Below are 23862 nucleotides of genomic sequence, written 5' to 3' on the forward strand. Positions count from 1 at the left end.
CTTTTACGATGCTTTCTATAACATTTGCTATTATATGCAGTTTTCAGCACCCACGAGGGAGCTTGGAACCAATCCCCCATGGATATGGGGGTCATGTTGTACAAAATTGGCATGTTCATTCGCTGGTATTGTTTGTTAGAGAGTCCTTTTCCTCAGTTTTGCCTGTCACTTAGCATGCCTGCCAAACCTGATGTACTTAACTTGACTGCGTCTACCTCAGGCAAAACCTAGTCTACACAGTGACTGCTTTACCTTCATCGAACCCTCATGGCTCAGATCTGGCAGGGCTGGATGTCATTAACTCTCCAACCTCTCTCACCAGCGGAAGTCGTTCAAACCTCTCCTTTCTTGAAATAACGCAACCCATCCCAGTTTGTTGACTCTAGAAAACTGTTAAGCTGCTCCTTGCTGAGACCACTCTCCATCCATCAAAACCCCATGAGAAACAAGGCCACATCAGTCGGGCTGTTAACAACGCCATGTCATTCAGGCATGTCACACTGTGAAGACCCTCAGCCTGGCTTTGCTCCTCCTGGATCATTAAACTTCAGCTAACACGGCCAAAGAACTTTCAGAGACCAAATCAGCCTAACGTTAAGGTCACACACAGGTAGCCTGAGATATATACAGTAAACTGCTAATTCAGTGGTTGTAATGACCTCGAAGATTAACCCCACAGGTTTTGTGGCTGACTATTGCAGTGGGACTTTAGTGGTCTCCAGGAAAGTGGCTCTCTTAATCACAGCCGGAACCACTGAATTAAATGCAATGGACAGGAGAGAGTTCCAGCATTACTCACTTCAACAATTCAAAGAACCATCCACCTACACAATCCCCATTCAGTCCTGCTGGTGTCAACAAAACTCATTAGACTTCTTAATGAAGACCTTTTGGGGACTGACTCAAATGTCGCCTTCCTTTCTTCGTCCTTACTTTATTCTCCGTTGCATGCTTCTCTTTCTCCACCTTAGCCAGGGTCAGCTCAAGATCGTCGATATCCTTCTTCAGCTCCGAACATTCATCTTCCAGCTTCCGCTTCTTGGCCGTCAGTTCGGCGTTCATCTCCTCCTCGTCTTCCAGTCGTTCTGTCTGTTCCTTTACCTTGGCTTCTAGCTGGATCTTGTTTTTGATCAGCTGGTCGCAACGTTCTTCGGCGTCAGCAAGATTGTCTTGCTCCTAAGGAAGAACCAAAAAAATTGTGAAGATGAAGCGCAGAAGCGGGGGGGGGGGGGGTTCCAGCTCTGCAACCAGAAAGGGATAAAACATTATCCTTCCCCAGAGGCATTGCTTCAAAGCTTTTGTGTCTGCGAAATCAAGCTGCGAACGAATCCTGCACTGATCTTCTGATGGTCACTGAATGAACAAAAGCGTGGAACATACAGAGCTGCAGAAGTCATGCTCCTAATTATGAAGCTGCTGTCTCACGTGTTCCTGACCTAAAACACCCAACGTTTTGGACACTTAATTTTGAAAAACCCTCCTTGAAAGCCAAGCCATGACTTCCATTTGAACACTCCTCCACAAGGTTGGGAGCGCATCACTTACAGCCTGAAGTTGCAACTGGAGGTCATTTTTTTCTTGCAGTAAAGACACCATCTTCTCCTCCAACTCTTTCCGACGAGCTTCCGACTTCTCCAGCGCTTCCTTTAATTTGCTGAACTCTTCCTTCATGGCCAGCATCTCCTTCTCAGTCTCCGCGCTCTTCAGCAGTGGCTTGATCTTGAAGAACAGTTTCATCCAGGGCCAATTCTTCACTCCCATGAACGCCCGGATGTTGTACTGGATCACAAGGAGCGATTCTCTGCATAGACGCAACACACGCACAGAGGAAAGGAAAAAGAAAACGTCAGTGTCCCAAATGCAGAAAATGCCACTCCACAATACGGAAGACCTTCCCTTCCTTCAGCAGATGTTCTATGAAAATAAAATAAAAAGAAAGTTAGCTTCCCCACGTTAAGTCTCATAACCAAGATTGCAATTTGTGCTTATTCCACAGATTTTGACCATGGAAGTTTAAAATTCAGCATCCCAGGGACCTCCCCTTTCATAAAGTTTTTAGTCCTTAAGACTATGCAGATGGGATTGATAGGAAATACTAAAATTTCAGAACGTGAGGGTGCCGTAAAATCCCTTCCTTCTTAAAAACCGATCAGATGCCTTGGTTGTGCTATGGGGCACACTGTGGGGCTGCATTAGGCCCGGGCATCTCGTTTCCCAACTCAAGAATGCAGTAAGGGAAGAGCAACGTGTGATACAGTTGGAGGGATCAGCCCTGAGAGCTGGACATAATCTGCTGCTGATATTTCTGATCAAGAACTCCCTTCCTGCTCTCTTGCGCTCTCTCTGAGCCATCAGATATGTTTTTACTTGGAGATGTCAAGAATTAAACATGGGACCTTCTCTGTGTCTAGTTTAGATTTCAATGCAAATATGTTCGTTTTTGCTGTGCTTTAATCATCATCGTCATGTGCTATCAAGTCTGACTTATGGCAACCCTTTCCAAGTCGAGAGTACTCAGAAGTGGTTGACCGTCCCCTTTTTCTTCGGGGGTGCCCTGGGACTCTGCAGCTGGCCCAAGGCCCCCCAGGCTGGCTCTTCTCTCAGGAGGCACCGGGGGGGGGAATCGAACTCCCAACCTCTGGCTTGGCAGCCAAAGTCCTAAACCGCTGAGCTATCCAGTTAGCCTGCTGTGATTTAGATCGTGTTTTTACCCTTTCCATTAAGGTCTTCATAAGAATTATTGCTGGGTCTTTCAATCTCAGTGTGTACTTATTCTTAAGTGAGCTTACATGACAATTTAAATTTTGTACTGCCTTGTTCCTGAATTCTCTTGAGGGGTTGTTCCAAGTTTTGTTTCCTGAAGCTGCGAGCCCTTTTGAAATTTCAGCAGGGGGGAAGTGGCGTACATCTGAGGAGGCAGGGATTCGAAGAGCATCCGTTACAAAAACAGATTATGAAAATAGATATTATAGTAGTTTCTGTTTGTCTTGGTTCTTAATTGATTTTTGGTGTACGTAAATAGAATTTGTTCCATAAATTTAAACTTAAATGGTCCCCATCCTCACTTATCTCCATTCTGGCAGGTATCCATAAGAACAGTAGATGTCCTTCTAAATCTTGACAGCTTCCAAAAGGATAAGAGTGGGAAAGACACTCAATGTACTGGCGTGCAAAGCATCCCCAGAGCCTTCCTCCAATATTTTATTTAGCTAGCCTTTCATTCATTTATTCACAGCGCTTTTTTTTTTACTCCGTTACATAAAGCTTCTCAAAGCGAGGTCAATGGAAAAAGACCTAAATACTTCTTAAAATTCAAATTCTAGTGATAGATCAAATACCTGAAATTCATAAACAAAACCATCAGAAACCACGGGGATCCTTTAAAAGCACAGCTGGATAACAGCATTTTTAAACTGGCTTTGAAATAATGGCCAGAATCCTATTAATGTCTGCACGTCGGCATAAATAAGCCGTGCAAATGGATGCAGCGAATTCCTGTTCGTTAAGAAACCGGGGCCTGTATTTCTCGTCGCATGTCGGTCGTGCAATTAGAAATAAAAGTGCAGAGTTCTTAACTAGCGGCACTTTAAGACAGTGATTTACAGCTATGCCACTAGACTTAACAACGGCATGCATAAATAAGGGGGTTCTTTCCACCCTTAGTCAACTGGGCAAAAGAAAAGGCCCGTGGATCTGTTTTGTGAGGCTCACACCGGAAGACCCTATTTCTTATGGGATATCAAGATGGCATTCGTGTTTTTTTCCTCCACTGAAATACAGGAGCATATCCATGGTGAAGCTTACTTTCGTTCCATGATCTTCCTGACTTCTATCCTGGCAAGGACGCCGCGAGACTGGGCCTGGATGCGGGTGATGATGCGAGAGAGGCGCTCGTCCCTCATCTCCTCCAGCAGCCCCAGAAGTCCTGCTTTGAAGAAAACCTAGCGAGAGAAGGACAGTCTTAGGACCTTCTCGTTCCCAGCGGGGCAAGACCCAACCAACATGAGAAAGACTCTGCCCGTCTCGTAGAGGGAGTGGCAAAGAACAGTCCCGCCCTCGCCTCACCTTGGTGTGTCCGAACTTGTATTGGTTGTGGTCAATATCTAGGGAGCTGAGCAGCTTCTCGGCACCCTTCCTGCTGTCGATGAACTGGCCCTCAGGGATGGCAGCTGGATTCAGGATGCGATACCTGGGGATAAGAAAGGACGCCCCTTTCTGTTTTCAGCTCAACCTGCCTTCTTTCTTTATCTAACGACCGTGGTGTGAATAGAATATTCGGTGGTCCCCAACCTTGGGGCCTCCAGATGTTCTTAGACTACAACTCCCAGAAGTCCTCACCACCACCTCTGCTGACCAGGATTTCTGGGAGCTGAAGTCCAAGAACATCTGGAGGCCCAAGGTTGGGGACCACTGGAATACATCATGGCCTCACGATATCACAAAATTCGGAGTTTGGAGGCTCTCCACGTTCTCCTTCCTTCATGCTGGAACTAGAAAGGGTGTTTCCCTGCCCTGTAAGGGCGAGGAGCTTCCCATTCTGCTGTGAGCCTTCCGTGATGTAAGGCTGCCCCCTCCCCAACATGACCTCTGGCCCCCGCCACTCCAGTTTCCTCCCATTGAAGGCTGAGGCTCACCTTTGTCGGAAGTCCCCGTAGAGGATCCGGTTGGGGAAACCCTTCCGACAGATCCGAATTCCCTCCAGAACCCCATTGCACCGCAGCTGGTGCATGACCAAGGGGTTATTCATGACACCTGAGGGAGATGTGGGGAGGGGGGAAAAAAGAACCAAAAAGGATGTGTGTGGAGGGAAGAAATAGCTCATTATCTTCTAGGGTGTGGGGATGATAGGAACTGGAGTCCAATCTCTCTGATGGTCCCCCAGAGTGGAGAAGGCTAGCATAAGGAACCGTCCAACACTATTGATCCTTCTAGACCTAAGTTTTGGCAATCGATTTCTAGTCTTGGGCAGACGTTGCTCCTTTCATTCCTGTAACTTATTGGACCGGTGGGGTTATGATTGGACACAGAATTATATTCCTGTGAAAGAATGGGGAGCAGGAGAACCTCAAAACACATTATAAGGAGAAGACCTGAAATCTCACCTGGAGACTTTGTCTCATTGGGAATGATGCAGCGCACAAAGTGTGGGTGGGTGGACCGTAGATTGGTCATCAACTTGTTGAGGTTCTCCTGGAGAAGGAAAGAAGGATGATGTATTGAAATGGAAAGAGAGGAGGAAGGAAGGAACGGTGAAGCATGGGAGCAAGCAAACAGATGGTGTGGCTTTAGCTGGATAGGATGGGATCGAAAAATAAGTGCGGACAGTCAGGAATAATTTAATATATTCTCGAAGGCTTTCACAGCCGGAATCCGATGGTTGTTGTAGGGTTTTGTTTGGGGATGTCTGGCCGTGTTCTTGAGGTTTTTCTTCCTAATGTTTCACCAGTCTCTGTGGCCGGCATCTTCAGAGGACAGGAGTCAGAACTCTGTCTGTGTTCTGGTGTTGTGTGTGGGATAGTTGAGTAGTATTTGTAGCTGTGGGATCAGCTTTTTGTCCTTTTCAGGAGATGGGGTGATTATGGTGATCGGCTACAAATACTGAACTGTCCTATACCAGATCACAGACAGAGTTCTGACTCCTGTCCTCTGAAGATGCCGGCCACAGAGACTGGTGAAACATTAGGAATAAAAACCTCAAGAACATGGCCAGACAGCCTGGAAAACCTACAACCACCATCACTAATTTAATACTTGGAAGCAAACAACACCCAACTTGGTTCTAACTGTGAAAACGTTCGGTGGTCTCTCCTTAAAGGACGCTTGGAAGAGAGGAGCAGTGTCGCCTTGGACATCAGGGAGGCACCCTATGAGAAGCCGTTGTGGATTTCCCAAACCACCCACTCTCCTTCTTGCTGTCTCATTTCTTTCTGACCACTGCACAAGAGTCCTTGGAGTCTCCTTACCCGGTGAAGGGCCGACACCGTCTGGAAGGAGGAGCCCTTCTTCTTATGAGTCATTTTCCCCTTGCCAGACTCCACAGCTGTTGGGAGGTAGAGAGAAGAAACAACAGACATCAAGCAACAGATCCTAGAATCATAGAATCGTCGTGGGGTTGGAAGGGACCTTAGAGGTCTTCTAGTCCAACCCCTTGCCCAAGGCAAGAGACCTCCTACCATCCTGGACAGAGGGCTGTCCCATCTGTTCTTGAACACCTCCAGCGATGGGGCACGTGAGAATGTTTTTAGACCTAAGGGGTGTAGGTCCCCCCACTAATTTGTAACCCCACTGGGAGCTGAGCTGCAGCTCCCCTCGTCTGCACACAGCACAGCCACCAGAGAGGATGTCTGAAGATGATCAGGGTCGTTGTGGAAGATATCCAGAGGGCATGTCATGGAGAAAAGCTGGCTTAAAATTCGTTACTAAATCTATATACAGATATATTGGTCAAACATAGAAAGCAAATGGTCCATTTAACCCGAATCTTCTACCAATAGCTATGAGTGGCCTTGCCAAGCTTTTCCCAATTTACCTGATCCTCTTTTTTAGTTGGCGATGCCCAGGCCACAGATATAACCTTCTGCACATTGACATAATTGCCCCTCTCCTGAGCTATGGCCCTTCCTGTTAACTTTCTGAGGATCTCAGGCCACAGTAACCATGGTTTGCTAAGCCCTATTTTCCCCTCAACAGTCCTCTGAGGTAGGCCTCGTCTAGAAGAAAAAGTGAGGCAGAGTGTTCATTCTGAGGGCTCCAAGTTTGTTTCATGGCTTCATGAAGCTGTTAAGGTCTCCTTCTTATCAGACAAAAAGGTCTAAGACTTTATCCGCTGAGCCACGTGGGCTAAATCAAGCGTTATAGCTCATAATGACCCGATGCTGAGGCGCGTTGGGTTCTGTTCCCACTTCATGAACTAGATTGGAGTTTCGGAAGACCAAACTAAGAAAAAAAGCACCATTTCCATCTCCCCTACTCCCCCCTTTTCACCCCTTCCCTTACGCGCATCTGCTCCAGCGTAGTTGGCGAAAAGATTGGCCAGGAGCTTCAGAGACGACTTTTGATAGAGGCCCACCACCGTCTCGTTGAGAGGGTCTTTGTTCTTCTGCAGCCAGCCGATGATATTGTAGTCAACCGTGCCGGCGTAATGCATGAGGGAGAAGTGGGCCTCCGGCTTGCCCTTGATGTTCCGTGGCTTCCCGAAGTTCGCTGACTTTCCCAGATGGTTGTCGAAGAGCTTAGCCTTGAACGTCATGTCCGTGGCCTTGGGGAACATACACTCCTCTTCTAGGATGGACATGATACCCATTGGCTGCGGACAAGAGGAGAAGACGTCACCGACGGAAGGGGAAATGCCACCTGGCTATATCCACCCTGTGGAGACACACTAAGAGTAGCTGTGTTTACTGTTAGCTTTAGAAACAGGTGCTGTGATGATGGCAACTATAATTTAGCATACCGGCTCAGCGTGGAGGCTCTGAACCATAAATCTTTACCTTCACATGATTCCAGATGGGCCACTTCTACCTACAACCTGCCCCGTGACTCGGCCGCTCTGCAATGGTCATACTCGAGACATGACAGAAAAGACGTTGTTTTATGATGGAGGCCACAGGAAACAACGTACCTTCTCGATGAGGTCGATGCAGGCCTGCAGGTCCATCCCAAAGTCAATGAACACCCACTCAATGCCTTCCTTCTTGTACTCTTCCTGCTCCAGGACGAACATGTGGTGGTTGAAGAACTGCTGCAGCTTCTCATTGGTGAAGTTGATGCAGAGCTGCTCAAAGCTGTTGAACTTGGTGGAGAAGAAGAGAATCAAGGACAGAACAGTTAATGGTGGTCAACGTCTCCCTGACATTAGTCTTCTCAGTAAGTAATTCTGCCAAAGACTTCTGGTTCTGCAGGAAGCTCTCTTAGAAGCAATGTAATTTTGTACAGGTTCCCCAGGGCAGGCAGATGGATGGATGGATGGATGGATGGATGGATGGATGGATGGATGGATGGATGGATGGATGATGGATGGATGGATGGATAATGGATGGATGGAGGGAGGGAGGGAGGGAGGGAGGGAGGGATGGATGGATGGATGGATGGATGGATGGATGGATGGATGGATGGATGGATGGATGGATGGATGGATGGATGGATGGATGGATGGATGGATGGATGGATGGATGGATGGATGGAGAGAGAGAGGGATGGATGGGTGGGTGGGTGGGTGGGTGGGTGGGTGGATGGATGGATGGATGGATGGATGGATGGATGGGTGGGTGGGTGGATGGATGGATGGAGAGAGAGAAGGATGGATGGATGGATAGATGGATGGATGGGCCATCTTGGCTTGGAAGGACAAACTGAAGAAGATGACATTTTCTTCCCCCAAAGTCCATGTTGTCCGGTTTCCGCCAGCTATACAAGATGGACCATCCACGTACCTGTTAAAAAAATTTGTAAACCCGGATTATCTAACAAGAAATCACTCACATCAAAGATCTCAAAGCCAGCAATGTCCAACACCCCAATGAAATACTGTCGTGGCAGCTTGGTTTCCAAGGTGCTGTTGATTCTTGTGACCATCCAGCTGAACATTTTCTCATAGACTGACTTTGCCAGGGCCCCGATGGCATAGTACACCTGTTAGGCAATGGGAAGAAGGTTACATCTTGGAAAGAGATGACTCCTGAAGCTTCACTTCACCCTTTCAGAATGGTGCCGAATTTAGCAATGTGGGAATTTAGAACCCCAATATTTTTATAAGACTTTTCTAATATTCTCAAACATCCTTATATTTGGAACAGAACAAACATGATAGTAAACAACAACCACAGTGAAGACCCCAAAAATGACAGATCCATTCATTCAGGCTAAGACTTCAATGAATAACTTAACCATCCTAGTCTTGAATTAAGGTCAACATCTCCTCTTTTTTTTTTTTTTGTATGTAGTAAAGGTAAAGATTCCCCTTGACAATTAAGTCCAGTTGTGTCTGACTCTGGGGGCCGGTGCTCATCTCCGTTTGTAAGCCAAAGAGACAGCGTTTGTCCGAAGAGAGTTTCCGTGGTCACGTGGTGGCATGACTAGACACAGAATGCCGTGACCTTCCCACTGAGGTGGTACTATTCATTGACTTGCCTTTGCATGCTTTTGAATTGCTAGTTTGGCAAGAGGTGGGACAAGCCATGGAAGCTCACCCCGACTCTCAGATTTGAACTGCCAACCTGTCGATGGATGGCCCAGTGACTCAGTGGTGTAACCTGCAGCGCCCTCTTGGTATGTCCCCTTTTTTGTACGTAGGAAGCTCCTAATTTTTTAAAAAAACTGATGCTAAGAAGATACAATAGGACCATAGCTGAACATTAATGTTGGCTGGTAATAGATGGGTGAAATGTCAATCTCAGCTGGTCTTTGGAGAATTAACCAGCATTCACATATTCTCATAGAAAAGCCTTGAAGTTTCAAAACATTCAAATGAAAAGAAAGTGAAACTCATAGATTTCCCCCGAGCCTCTCTGAATGTCAAAACTGGGTTGCTTCCTGCTCTTATTTCAAGGTCACGGGAAGAAAAAAAAAACAATCCAACCCTCCTTTTCCATCCAGAACTACCCATATTTTCCATGTATACTTCTGTCTAAAATCTTTAGACTCAAAATTGAGGGTCGTCTTATACACGGAGGTAAGCTGGGGAGAGAACAAAAACAAGTGGAGAGGAAAGCAGGGATCAAAGCGATCCTGCAGGGCTTTGATCCCTTTCCCCCTACACTTGCTAAGTCCCACTTAGATTTCTTAATTTTGGGTTAGAAAAGTGGGGGGGGGGTGTCTTATACATGGGGGCGTCTTATACACAGAAAAAAATACGGTAAATTGTTCTGACCTGCTGGACATTTTGCCCTTTGGTGACGTACTCATTCCCTACTTTGACTCTTGGGTGGCAGAGGCCTTTGAGCAGATCAGCTGAGTTGAGACCCATCAAGTAAGCTGATTTGTCGGCTTCTGCAAATACAGAGTAAAACGCTGGGTTAAACAAAGGTCGCAACCTTGCATGCTGCTTTTGATCAGGTCAACCGGGGGGTGGGGAGAAAGGTATCTTTCAGAAAGAAAGGCTGGTAAAATCCTCTGCTGTACCTCATTACCTTGCTTGAGGAGGCTTTAGGTATGCCCAGCATTCAACAGAAGCCCAGAATCTGAGTTTTCATTTTAACATCAAGTTTCTAGTCCTTCAGAGACTATAAAGGATGTCCAGGTGGAGAACGTAGGTCAAGCCCCATTGATTTCAATGGAGGTATTCTTAGTATACCAAAATCAAAGCTGGTAAGTCATATGTTCGGTTTAATACATTAATATTAAACTAGTTCCTTTCCTGTGAAGCAGGGAGAACACCTCCAACCTTAAGAAACGGATGTTTTGAAAGGAACATTAATCATTTCAAAACATGACTTTTAAAAGCTCATTCCCGAGATGCCTTAGCTAGCGTGTCCCTCTGTTTAAAGCAGAAATGATGATTTTAGCCTTAATTTGTTACATGGACATGTTACGTCCAAGCGGCGGTCTAAACCTGGATGCAAACCGATGCATCGTCAGCTCACTAACGAGACACAGAGTCTTTGAAAGACTTCCTGCTTTCTGATCCTTCCTTGGGCCGCCTTTAGCCGTGCACCCGTTGCTTGTTTTAGAAACGTTTTGCCAAACCTTCCGTTCCGTCAGGCTCCGCTTGCTCCTCACGCTGCTTCTGCTTGAATTTCATATTCCCGTAGTGCATGATGGCTCCCGTCAACTTGTAGATGGAATTTTTCTCTTCCTGGGTGAAGCCTAAGATGTCAAAGGCACTCTGCATCGGAAAGAAAAGAGAAAAGGATTGTCTATCGGCCCAGGAGCAACCAAGGTCGGGCGCCGATGCATTGTTCAACTTTAGAGCCTCTGTCCCATCGCTGGAATAAACCAGGTACAATGGTGTCTCGCTTAATGACATTAATTCGTTCCAGCGAAATCGCTGTAGAGCGAAAACGTTGTAAAGCGAAATTAAAAAGCCCATTGAAATGCACTTAAAACCGTTCAATGCGTTCCAATGGGCTGAAAACTCACAGTCCAGCAAAGATCCTCCATAGGAGCGGCCATTTTCGGTGCCTGTACAGCGAGGAATCCGTCCAAAAACACAGCGGGGAGCCATTTTGAGCACCCGGTGGCCATTTTGAAAACCCGACAATCAGCTGTTTTGATTGTCGTAATGCGAAGAATCGGTTCCCAAAGCAGAGAACCGATCTTCGCAAAGCGAAAAAAAAACCATTTAAAACATTGTTTTGCAATTGCAATTGTGATTGCAAAAACATCATCGTAAAGCGGATTCATCGTTATAGGGGGCAATTGTTAAGCGGGGCCGACTGTATTTTTTTGGATTCAGGTGAAAGCCACATGGAATTTAGCCCAAATTCCAAACTTTCCTTGCAATGTGTTTATCCTCACCTTGCCACCTCGGACATCCTGGTGCCGCTGCTGTTGCTGCCTTCCCTATCATGTGGCAAGAGGGCGGGCACCAGATTTTTCAGCAAGCCCAACACTTTTATTGATTTGTTTATTTTATTTCCGCTGTCTGGTGGCAGGAATTTAAAAAGAAAGCCGGTGGGGGCGTCCACAAAGGCCAAAGCGATGCCAATGAATCAATTCCACCTTTGGCCCCCGATGGTCAGACCTCCGGCAACAGAGGAGAAACATTCACTTCCTGGACACAATGCTACACATGCTCACGTTCCTTGTGTTTATGCTAAAACTGGCATTTAAAAAAAAAGAGAGAACCTTTTTTTGCCAGTGGAAGTGAGCCCATAGAATGCCTTTCCAACAGCAGTACTCACGTCCGTTGCTAACAGCTCCTCTGCATCATCAATGGAGGGCACTGTTGTCTCTCCTTGAGAGATGAAGGCATAGTCATAGGGGTTGTTGGTGATCAGCATCATGTCTAGAAAGGGAGACATTGCGATAGGTTGGCGGGGCAAAGAGGTAAGGCAAACAGGGCCATTTCCTATTGGTTCTCCCACTACTGGACAACTCAGGGGTTTAAGAACTTGACTACGGAGCCAGAGGTTGGGGGTTCGATTCCCCACTGGGCCTCCCTGAGAGGGGCCAGTATTGATGATCCCTAGGATCGCTTCCAGCATTGTAGTTCTACCGTAAGATGATGATGATTGCCAAATAACAAGCATGGGTCCAGATTAAGATAGCTTGTCTTCAAAAGAAGATGGAACTCAATGTGATCGACATGGCCAAATCAAGGCAGGAAATGGTGGAGAAATTCTTAGCCACCGACTGTGAACTCCAAAAAATGGCTGGAGGGGACCCGTCACAAACTATCGGAATTGGTGGTGGATTGGTTTTGTTCTAAGATAAATACAGAAGATCTGGCTTCTGTTAATAGGATTGGAAGGGATATGTCAACTCAACAAGACAAGGGAATGGGAGGCCTTATAATCTAGTCATATATTTGACACCCATCCCCTGAGGATCATCAAAACTGCAAGGAAGTGTCTGATGATGATTGCTCTGAAGACCTGTTGAACAGAGCAACCGTAGCATCTAGAGTTCCCCTGTTCAGTGCAACATTTCATAGGCTAATTAAACATGACAAGATAGCCCTTCTACTCAACCCAACGGGAGAAGACGCAACGCCGCTACAGCTCATTGAACTAGGCTGAACTCACGTTTTTGTCAAGGAGGTTGAAGAAGACCACTGGACAAGGCCCTTCACCAACCCAACTTGATGCTTTTGGAGGAAGACTCACCCAGAAGTTCAGGCTTCTTGTTGGACAAGATCTGGTAGTAGATATGATAGTCCCTCTCAGATTTTAGCTGGAAGATCACTCGAGACTTTTCAAGGAGATCTAAGAAAAAAAGGATAAAGAAGTTGAGAGAGTAGGAACGGGTAGCCACGCAAGAGAGGTACTTATTTTTTAAAAAAGATCAGCAAACAAGACAGAAGATATTAAGACCAAAAAAGGGTCAGGACTCACAGGTCTCTATGTCAGCTGATGCCAACTTTCCTGTGGCTCCAAAATGGATCCGGATGAATTTACCCTGAAAGCAAAAAAAGGAGAAACGATGTTGTGTGTTGGGGTGGGGAGGCAGGCAAAAGGAGATGGGGATGAGTTATGACCTCCACACATCAGAGAGTGTTGGAGAGACCTCCTTTAAGGACAGTGGCTTCTCATTCTCTCAGATTTTGGAGCCCAAAGCTAAAACTTAGAAGCAAATCCTTGTGATGCTACTAGGCTGGGATCCTTGGAATGTCAAAGAGGCAGGAGAGACAACGTTTGGGAATGAGAAACCACTGCAGCAGCCACAAGCACCGAGCTAGTGAACTAGAAATAAGTGGTGCAAGATGCCCAGAGAAATCAAACACAGTAGGACCCTTTCATCTGCTGATTCACTCATCCACAGTCTGAAAACATTAAAATATTAAAAGAAAAATCCCAAATAAATACTGTACCTATTTTAACAATGAAGTTTCCATTAGAGGAAACCAGAGACTATGATATGTATAGCATTTGCTCTCATAATAACATTGTAATAATCTACATTTTCCAGCATTTTTCCCGCTTGGAACTGATTCCCCACAGATGCGGGAGTCACAAAAATCAAAATAATCTATTCCCCCAGGGCTACTTTCCTTAAGATCTGTGGCTGGCCGTTGAGACTTGAGTCAGCACACGGAGACCTGGCCGCCCCCTCTTTCTCCGGTTTCAAAGTCCAGAGCGTCGCGCCACTCACAAATCGGGACGAGTTGTCGTTCCGCACGGTCTTGGCGTTGCCGAAGGCTTCTAGGGCAGGGTTGGCTTGGATGATTTGATCTTCCAGAGTCCCCTGCGGGGGGTGCAAAAAGTTAGAATCACTTCCCTTGTGGCACAGGGGTGGGAATCGCGCACCCCGAGTGCCCGGGTTTTTAGCCTCTCAAAGAGATCGAGGTGCAGTTCAACAAGCTGGGTTCCTCCATCTTGGATCACTAAAATTTCGAGAAAAGAAACCATACCCTCGTACACAACTCAGGGGGTTGACAAGTGGAAAAACGGCAGGTCCCCCTTCCCACCGTCTCCAGCTCTCTCAGCCACTCTAGTTTGTTGCGGCCCGTCCAGGAGAAGCTTTCGAATTCTGGACCAAACATAGCTAAGGCATCCTTTCCCCCAAACCTCCTCTTCTTGTAATCAGTGTAACATGTAGCCCAGCTATCGGAGCTTACCTTCCCAGTACTTGCCGCTTGGTCTTTCTTGCTACGGTCCCCGATGGCCGCAATCACGGCGAAGTACTGGATCACCCGTTTGGTGTTCACCGTCTTCCCTGCACCGGATTCTCCGCTGTCAGTAGAGAGCAGAGATGGGAAAGGTTACGTTTCCAGACTCTTGGTGCTAGAAATGCAAGCTTGCAGAATGGGTCGATAGCCCGATCCTTGGAAGAGGGAAAAGAGGTGGCTGGCTGGCTCACATTCTCATCCCGTTTTCTGCATATACAGAGGCACCTGGGGAAAGCCACAAGCCACAAGCTCCCAGAAGCCTTCAACCGCTAGCGGCGTGGGCCAGGATTCCTGGAGGCGGTTGTCCAAGAACATCGGGGGAACCCAAGCCTGGGAACCACTACTGTTGACCTTCTTCAAAATGTATCCCCCTTTGGTTACCCAAGTATAGTGGTGCCTCGCTAGACATTTACCCTGCATGACCGTTTTTTCGCTAGACACTGACTTTTTGCTATCGCTATAGCGATTCGCAAAACAGTGATTCCTATGGGGGAATTTCGCTGGACAATGTTTGGTCCCTGCTTCGCAAACCAATTTTCGCTAGACAACGATCTTGACAGCTCCCTCCATGATCAGAAAACGGGTGCTTTCGGGACCTAAGCTTTGCAAGCCAGCTGTTTAAACAGCTGATCGGTGGTTCACAAAGCCGATCTTCGCTAGACAACGATGATTCTTCCCCATTGGAACGCATTAAACAGGTTTCAATGGATTCCAATGGGGAAATGCTTTTTGCTAGACAATGATTTCGCTAAACTGCTATTTCAGTGGAATGGATTATCATCATCTAGCGAGGCACTACTGTAGCACCACCTGCTTCTTTTTGCATTACGGATAAGTGATGGTGTCTTTGAAATCAACAAGGGAGCAGTTGGTAGTTGAAGCCAATTTGGGTGGCTTTTTTCCCCCAAGGGACCAAGGGAAAGGTTAGTTATGGCTCTGGCTTCAACAGAGTCTCCGATCCACGGCTGCTGAGCCGTACAGAATAGAGGGCACATTTGGGGCGTTCAAAACGTCCCAGAGGTACAGGCCGAAGGAGAGGGGGGCACTTACGTGATGAGGATAGACTGGTTCTCCCGGTCTAAGGAGAGACAGAGAAAGAAGAATGAAAACAGAGGAGGAGGAGGAAGTAACCACGAAGAAGAAAGACAAAGAGCCAGGGGAAGAAAAGGAAGGAAATAGCAAACTAAAGGAGGAAGGAAATAAGGCAAGGGTGGATATTCAGCTTTTCAAGGGGAGTCTTTGTTCATCCCCAGGAGCTTCCTGGATCCCTGAGCACCCCACCCCTTTATGACCAGAGTGTTTTTTAAATCCAAAATTAATCCCTCCCTAGACCCACTGCTGTTGCCCAGCCCTGAAATAAGACCACAGTGGAAATGGTGCAACCTAGTAGGACCCCCCTTTATCCACTAGATCCATATCCGCCAATTCTCTTATCCACACTCTGACTATATTAAAAATATTAAAAGAAAAATCCTAGAAATATCTATTTCGAAAGTTGAAGTTACCCTAACTGACCACTAGAGGGAATCAGAGACCATGATATGTATAGCCTTCGCTATTATAATAGCATTTGATATAATCCGCGTTTTCAGTATCTGCAGAGGGGCTTGGAATTGATCCCACACAGATACTGGGGGGGGCTACTGTAGCATTTTCCTCCCACCGGACCCTTCCTCTTTCTCTCCCCCCCCCCCCCGTGGTTCTCCTTTACCTGTCAGCATGTATTGGTACGCGTTGTCAGAGATGGAGAAGATGTGGGGTGGGGCTTCGCTGCGCTTCTTCCCCCGATAAGCGGCCACCACTTCCGCGTTGTAGACCGGCAACCACTTATAGGGGTTTACAGTCACGCAGAAGAGCCCGGAATAAGTCTAGAGGAGGAGAAGGAGGAAGAATGGGAAAGAGGGCTGGAATGATAAATGGAGTCAATGGGGAATGCTATCCACACACAGCCTTGAGGGTGAAAATCTTGAGGGGAGGGGGTTGTGAAGGGAAGCTAAGAGCCCTTGGAGATCCACAGGGCCCCAGTTGTGGACTCCTCTGACGTTATTGTCTGTCGTTCCCCCACCCCATCATAAACCTAACACTAGACAAGATTTTGTTGTTGTTATGTACTGTTGCCTTTAGCCTGTGGCGACTCTATGAATGAGTGACCTTCAGAAAGTCCTGTCATTGGTAGCCCAGCTCAGCTCTTGCAAATGCAAGGCTGTGGCCTCCTTTATGCAGTCAATCCACCACACATTTGGTTTTCCTCTTCTCTTGCTGCCTTCAACTTTTCCTTGCTTTATTGTCTTTACTAGGAAAGATAGTGCGGGGAGGGGGTTCGGTTTGGTTTGGCTTGTGGATTCTTTTGGTCCCTCTTCTTACTTATTGACCTTTGGGCAATCTTTTTCAGTCAGAGAGCTGAATTTCTTTTGAGAGAAGTCCTGGGGAGGGGCACGGATGTACTATTAGTGGGCAGGGCCAAAGGCAAAAGCAACAGGGCCAAACAAACTAGGATCTGATGGTTGTTGTAGGTTTTTCAGGCTGTCTGGCCATGATCTTGAGGTTTTTCTTCCTAATGTTTTGCCAGTCTCTGGCGAAAACACACCCTGCAAAAGGTCAACGAACTCTACCCAGCCACAAGGACCGGTGATCCCTGCATACAAAAGACCAGCTAATGACACCCATCAATCACAGTGACAGATCATCTCTTCCCCCTTATCACAACAATACACCCATAACAAAAAAGCTGATCACCACAATCACCCAATCTCCTAAAAAGGACAAAAGCTGATCCCACAGCTATAAATACTCAGCTATCCCACAAACTGCACCAGAGCACAGACAAGAGTTCTGACTCCTGTCCTCTGAAGATGCCGGGCACAGAGACTGGTGAAACATCAAGAAGAAAAACCTCAAGGAGAAAGCCAGACAGCCCAAAAAAACCTACAACAACCACCGGATCCTGGCCATGAAAGCCTTCGAGAATACATACTAGGATCTGTTAGCTTAAAGCTCTTATTGACTGTGACTAAGCCCTAAAAGAGCCATTTCAAATATTTAGAATGAGGAAGGGGGGAGCCTAACAAAATGAAAAGCCATTTGGGGAGAAGGCAGCATTGCAATCGGGAAGACCAGAAGCCAGATTTGGCCCCAGGGCCACAGGTTCCCAACCCCCAACCTCCAATGTGATGGGCTGCCCATCAACAGTATTTGCTCTTGCAACCTGTGGCTACAGAATAGTTTAATGACGCCAGCTTCTTCTATATGAATGGTTCCCAACCTTGAGTAACCCAGGTGCTCTTGGACTACAATTCCCAGAAGCCTCCACCACCAGCTGTGCTGGCTGGGGCTTCTGGACGTTGCAGTCCAAGAACACCTGGAGGACCCAAGGTTGGGAACCCCTGTTCCATATGATATTCTGGCTCCTGGACTGTTGGGTGGGGTAATAATCATGCTGTCTACCCAAAGGGGTCCCCCAAGCTTACGTAAATCATCCAGGCTGCGTAGCGTTCCTTCAGATTGTAAAGGACAGCAGGCTCGTGGAGGAAAGTGAGCATGGCCATGTCTTCGATCTTGTCGAACTTGGGCGGGTTCTGCTGCATGATCTGGTCTTCTTTGACCGTCACGGTCTGTCGAGAGTCCATGTTTAAGTATCTGAACCAGTCAGGCTTGACTACCAGAGTAGGTAGCTTCTACCCTGGCCCCATTTCCCCCCTTTTTGCTCCTATAAATTAAGGCAGACCTTCCCAGTCTCGGTTCCCAAAATGTTCTTGGACTACGTCTCCCAGAAATCATGGTGGGGAAGGCTTCTGAGAGTTTTAGTCCAAGAACATCTGGGCATCCAAGGTCGGGAACTGTTGAATTATGGACTCTGGGGAAGGGAGAAGGAAATAGCATTCGACAGAGCAAGCTGAACAAGGAATTCTGTCCCCCCTCCGAAAAATATATATATTACACAGCCTTTTCCAGTACACACCAAGCCATGATGGCTGGGGAGAAAGCAGAAACGGCATTCGAGAGACAGTGTAGAACAGAGATATAACCACTCTTGTCTTTTCCTCCCACGGAAAAATGAGACGGTGCAACTTTTTTCCCCCTCCTCACCAGAGATGACAAGGAATTTCCTGGTGCTTTAGACAAAGTTCTCACATGGATGGATAAAGTTTTGCGCAAAACCGTAGGGCCGTTGTGCAAAAATGGCTGGGTTTTGCACATAAGAGCATAATTTGCACCGCTGTATTAAAAAAATTGCCCAGACTAAGATGGCTGATGAATTCTGTAGGGATTTGAAGCATTCGGTATTTGCTTGTACCTGTCTTAAGAATAATCACTCCTGTCCCTTCTCAAAGAGAAAGGACAGTAAATATTTGCATGCGTTTGTGGGAATTTTGAAAACATTGAGGGAAGAGTAAGAGCTCTTTGATTCTGAGGTGAAGGTGAGGCTCATGGTGGGTTTTGAAGCTCCTCATAGAAATTATGTTGAGACAACCTAAATCAACGAGCAAGGGATTTAGTCAATATTCTTTATGTCTCTACCATGGGCGGATGATGTGGGTCAGAAAGGAAAACAGTGAGAACTTGGGAGATATTGTTGAAACACTGTGGATGCAAGACTAGAATGTTCCAGAAGGTTCCTTTGGATTTGCAGGAACAGAAGTGTTCCTACCTAAATATTTTGTGAACTTGGGTAGGTGGGTACTGAATCCTGCCACGGGGCAAAGAGGCCTACAGAGGGCCATACCTTCCCATTCTCTGTTTCCGCGGTGACTTTGCCACCATCTTTGGAAATGATCTTAGCCTTGACGAACTCTTCCTTGTCATCGGGCACAAACACATCCTTCTTCATGTCGAAAGGCCGGTTTTGCGCTTCGATCCTCTTTTTTTCCGTCATGCGCAGGTAAGGGGCGGCGGGACCGAACTCGGCCATCTCTGCATCCGAAGACATGGCTGCAGCTGAAGCAAAAAATATTTCCAAGAGTAACATACACAGCTCTCAAATGCAGACCTGAAGGCAGTATGGAACTCGAACTCATGGTTTTCAGGGTGCAATGGCTGGAAATAGTGCCATTCACAATTCAAAGCATCAAGCACGCCTCTTTATTGAAGAGCCATTAGGCAATAGGTAGTTCACAAAGTCCCCACCAGGGGGCAGCCGTATCCTGCACGATACCTCTTTCGAAAAAGGAAGTAGTGATGCTGCCGCCCCCAAGTGGACAACAGGTGAACTGCGTGCTTAACATGATTACACCATATTGTTTCCTTGTCTGGTTTTTTTTTTACAGAAATCGCACCTTTTCTAAACAGTTTTTATGCTCCACCCTAGAAAATGCTGCAGGTGGGGGGCAGGCATGCTTTGAAGAAGCAGCTTTCCTGCATCCCTGGATCAAGATAATGCTCTACACATCATTACCTTTTTTTCCTTTGTAGGATTCTGTAGGAGATCGAAAAATCAGGTGACACCACAGGCGGGGCTCCTGTTAGAAAACAGTACAGAATCAGTACCATTTAGACAGATCTTTTCTCTCCCGCACATCGCTAGCTATGACTGCACAGATTCTATCATTTGTTTCTCATATCTTCCTAAGAGAGAAGACGCACAAGGACACACAATACTGTGCCAGTTATGGTTTTGCTTTATATCACACCACCAGCATGCATAAAATAATAAAAAGGATCCCCAGGGAACAACAGCAATTAACCACCTGGAAACTTCCCTTCATATTTAGTCAAAACCTCCTGGAATGGTGGTTTACAACTTAGGGGAGACAATAAAGGACAGGGCCATTGGGTGAGAATATTTACATTACACTTTGTTATTAGCTGCTATTGAGTTATTTCTCATTTAAGGCCGTCCTAAGAGGTTTCTCAAACTGTATGAGATATTTAAGGAGTGGTTTTACTATTGCCACCTCCCAGTGATTTTCTGTGGCTAAGATGGGATTTGAACTCGGGTCTCGCCATCATAGCACATTGGCTTTCAAACTGTGCTTAATTGATTCATTGCATCAATGAATCAAGTTGATTCTGACCCACAGTGACTCTTTACAGGTAGGTACACAGTCCCTTCTTCTGATGGCGCTCTTTGACGGCGCAGCTTGCCCAGTCAAAGAACAGGTGGAATTATTATTATTATCCATTATTTTAAAAAAAAAAACACCCCAAGGTTTCAGCTTCTGAATTTCAGGCTGAAGGAATTTCACACTATAGTTCAGAGGTAAATTTCAACTCTGAAAGATCAGGTGGGTGTTCACATTTGCAAACAGGTAGGTGTATTCAAGGAAAATTTTTAAAAAAGGTAGTTTTCCAAATTCAGATATGAAATACATTTGCTCTTTTAAATGGGACTTGTTCCTGAGAAGCGTAAGCCAACTTTTAAAAATGTAGTTAATGTGTGCGTGTGTGTATGTACACACACATAATTTAATTTATTTAATTATAGATTTATATAATATAATATAATAATTTAATTATTTAAATATATTATTTATATATTTAATATATACAGTATATACACATAGCCTTTCTGGGCTATGTAAACTGCTTACCACTAGACTACTGGATAGATATTTGAGCGCTACAAGCGCTGGGATCAAACTTAATTTTGCAAAGGGTATTTCCAAATGCTAATTTTTTGTAAAGTACCAGGAAGAATAACGCATTTATTCATAACTAGAAGGGTCCCCTGACACCACTTTGTTCCATGGGCACAATTTAAGTGTGATGTATCTTGATTCAACTTGTTGAATCCAGAATTCTCTTAAAAATGGATGTCAGAAGTACATTTGCTACCCTCTCATAACTTACACAGCCGCGGAAACCAAGTGCTTGGAAATGTTATCTCTTCTTCCTCCTCCTTTGAATACAACTCCCGGAATTCCCAGAATCCCAAAAATAAAAAAGACAGAACTTCTCCCACTCTTTCACAAAACACAGGAAAACTTACCTGCATCAACATGTCCCAGACGGATCCATGCAAGTTTTTTTTTAACAGTGTGTGAAATTTCCACAAATTTCCACAACAGACAATATATGGGCTTATTCAAAAACACCCCCATATGCCTGACTCTCTCTTTCTCTCCCAACAGAAAAAAACCTCATTTACAAAATAATGCTAGTGCACGGAGACAGATTCACTTAAGAAGAGAGAGAAAGAAATATCATAATACACATTTCGCAGTTTCACCTATCAGGATACTTGTGAATGTGTGCGCTTCTCGCTTCCCTGGGTGATGTGCACAATCTGCCTTGCACTACAGATATTATGTACAAGCACCGAAGTGTGTGGCACCTATTACGATGCGCATGAAGCTTCTGCATATTGCACCCCTAGTCCGTTACATCGGCCGCTACATATTTTAAATACACCCAGATTTCTTGTGCAAGGGACCTTATTCACCTGCCAGAATGGATGTGAACCTCCTACTGCGCATGGTGTCACCCACACACTTAATAATCATAATTTTTAAGGATGATAGAGTCCAGCCATTGTTAAGGAGGCACAGTGGGGGAATCAAACTCCCAACCTCTGGCTCCATAGCCTAAACCACTGAGCTATCCCACACTTGCCTTGGTACATGAACGTGTGTCTAGACACCCTGCAGTGCAACCCCTTGTATTCACACATGCAGCATCCTCTCTCTCTCACATCAGTGAGCAAACCGGCAGCAGGGCCACCTGAATCATCTGCCTCTGATCATTTTCTCCCCTCCCATATTATGTGGAGAGCTGGCATTGTGCCTTACCTGAGACCAGCACGGATATGGGGTTTTCTAAGCTGGGTGCATGGCCAGACCCCCTGTTATAAACCTCAGATCCCCCCTGGACCCCTCCCACTTCCCAGCCTCATATGGACACACAGACCGGACCTTCCTCTCCCCCCCACCAGCCCCCCCCCCGGGATGGTCCCCAATCTTTTCATGCTTGCGCTTGCTGCTGAAACAATTGGACTCTCGCGTCATTGTTGTGGTATGAAAAATAAGAACAGGTTCAGGGAGAGGAGGGGAGAAGGGGGGGACATCAAAATATCTTGGAACAAGAGGGTTGAGATTCCAGGGTGGGGAGGAGGGAGGACTCGGGGGAGCAGAGAGAGAATAGAGAGACACCCGGGCGGAGAAAAAGTGCACATGTTCTGCAGCCTGGGAGCATCCAGTTGTTCAAAACCACCTCTCACAAAGCTGCATTCCCTCATTCAGATCCTCTGATCTCCTATCCCACCCAATATCTTCCTTCCCCCTTTTGGGAAAGAACAACTGGGGGGAAACCCTCAGCAAAAGCCAAACATTACATCAAACCAGCGCATGGTTCTGTGCCATTAATTTTCTTCGAGACCCGTGCTGGAAAATGAACTTGCACAGTTAGATCGCTGTGTTAGGCTGTTGCAGTAAAAGCAAGCAAGCAAGCAAGCAAGCAAGCAAGCAAGCAAGCAAGCAAGCAAGCAAGCAAGCAAGCAAGCAAGCAAGCAAGCAAGCAAGCAAGCAAGAAAGAAAGAAAGAAAGAAAGAAAGAAAGAAAGAAAGAAAGAAAGAAAGAAAGAAAGAAAGAAAGAAAAGAGCATCTTGTTGCTTGCTTAAGGAAGGTCAGGTTTTTTCTTTTGACATCAGCTTTAGTAGCCCACGTCTTCAGATGGAGTGGGCTGCTGCTCGTGAACGCTTGTCCTCCATGAAACATAAGGCTCATGGTTGTTTTCATGAATATAGGAATATGGTTTTAAGGTGGGCATGGGTCATTTCAAAAGCTGTAAGTTATCTCTGGTTAGTCACTCGGGTAAGGAGCCATTACAGTAAACATAATGTAATTAGTAGAGACAACGGTACCTTTTAGGTACAATGAGTAATACCTTGTAGCTATTTTCAAGAGTTATTGGTAAAAACCATTTTAACACATTTTAGAGGCATTTTAATATGAATTTTCCAGTCTTTATCCCACTTTTTTTATCAGTCTTAAGGGCCAGGAGTTTTTTCCGTTTGTATTTTCATAAATATTTGCCAGGTGTCATATCAGAATTGGCCACTAGAGGGAACTGGAGGGTCCTTAAATTGCTGCCAGTAATTAAAATGCAACACGTTCAGAGAATCATTGAATGAGAAGGGGCCTATAAGGCCATCGGGTCCAATCCCTTGCTCAGTGCATGAATCCAAAGCTTAGCAGATCTGATAGAGGGTTGTCCAGTTTTCCCTTGAATGCCCCCAGCATTGGAGCTCTTACCACCTCCCGAGGTCATTGGTTCCATTGTCGTACTGCTCCAACAATTAATAAGTTTTTTTCCCCCTGACATTCAACCTAAGTCTGGCTTCCTGCAACTTGAGCCCGTTATTATGTGTCCTGTATGAATAACATGAGCTAGCTGGATGGCTCAGTGTCTTAGGGAGAGGTTGGGTGTTTGATTCCCCACAGTGGAACTCTGGAAAGGGTCAACTTGACTGCTAGCAACAAGAATAACTGAAATCTGGCTGACAAGAAGTAACTGGAAGTGCAATGAGTTTCTTTTTAAAAATAACATCCCATACTCTTCTCTTATTCTTGATGTATTAAATGCACCTCTAATTATTTCCTTGACTGAACCTCAGCTAGCAATTTTGTCATCCAGAACCATCTCTGCCCTATGCTATAGATGTG

At 46.0% G+C, this 23862-nt stretch overlaps 1 protein-coding gene across 1 annotated transcript in view; it reads right to left on the reverse strand.

Moving 5' to 3' along the window:
* LOC110087836 (myosin-7) overlaps nt 1–22021 on the reverse strand; it is a 37101-nt gene extending 15080 nt beyond the window's left edge. The window contains exons 1-23 of the mRNA XM_072977055.2: nt 21991–22021; nt 19659–19722; nt 18990–19201; nt 17734–17877; nt 15978–16134; nt 15317–15344; nt 14216–14330; nt 13750–13842; nt 12993–13056; nt 12765–12863; nt 11841–11944; nt 10684–10822; nt 9869–9987; nt 8482–8631; nt 7622–7792; nt 6997–7306; nt 5964–6040; nt 5103–5190; nt 4635–4752; nt 4066–4189; nt 3805–3941; nt 1546–1801; nt 934–1176 (exon numbers count right to left, since the gene is read on the reverse strand). Coding sequence (XP_072833156.2) covers nt 934–1176; nt 1546–1801; nt 3805–3941; nt 4066–4189; nt 4635–4752; nt 5103–5190; nt 5964–6040; nt 6997–7306; nt 7622–7792; nt 8482–8631; nt 9869–9987; nt 10684–10822; nt 11841–11944; nt 12765–12863; nt 12993–13056; nt 13750–13842; nt 14216–14330; nt 15317–15344; nt 15978–16134; nt 17734–17877; nt 18990–19193 — 2940 coding nt within the window. The 5' untranslated portion in view covers nt 19194–19201; nt 19659–19722; nt 21991–22021. The remainder of the gene's footprint in view (nt 1–933; nt 1177–1545; nt 1802–3804; nt 3942–4065; nt 4190–4634; nt 4753–5102; nt 5191–5963; nt 6041–6996; nt 7307–7621; nt 7793–8481; nt 8632–9868; nt 9988–10683; nt 10823–11840; nt 11945–12764; nt 12864–12992; nt 13057–13749; nt 13843–14215; nt 14331–15316; nt 15345–15977; nt 16135–17733; nt 17878–18989; nt 19202–19658; nt 19723–21990) is intronic.
* Between the last annotated feature and the right edge of the window lie 1841 nt (nt 22022–23862).

Source organism: Pogona vitticeps, chromosome 6 (genome assembly GCF_051106095.1).
Source record: "Pogona vitticeps strain Pit_001003342236 chromosome 6, PviZW2.1, whole genome shotgun sequence".
Taxonomy (NCBI): domain Eukaryota; kingdom Metazoa; phylum Chordata; class Lepidosauria; order Squamata; family Agamidae; genus Pogona; species Pogona vitticeps.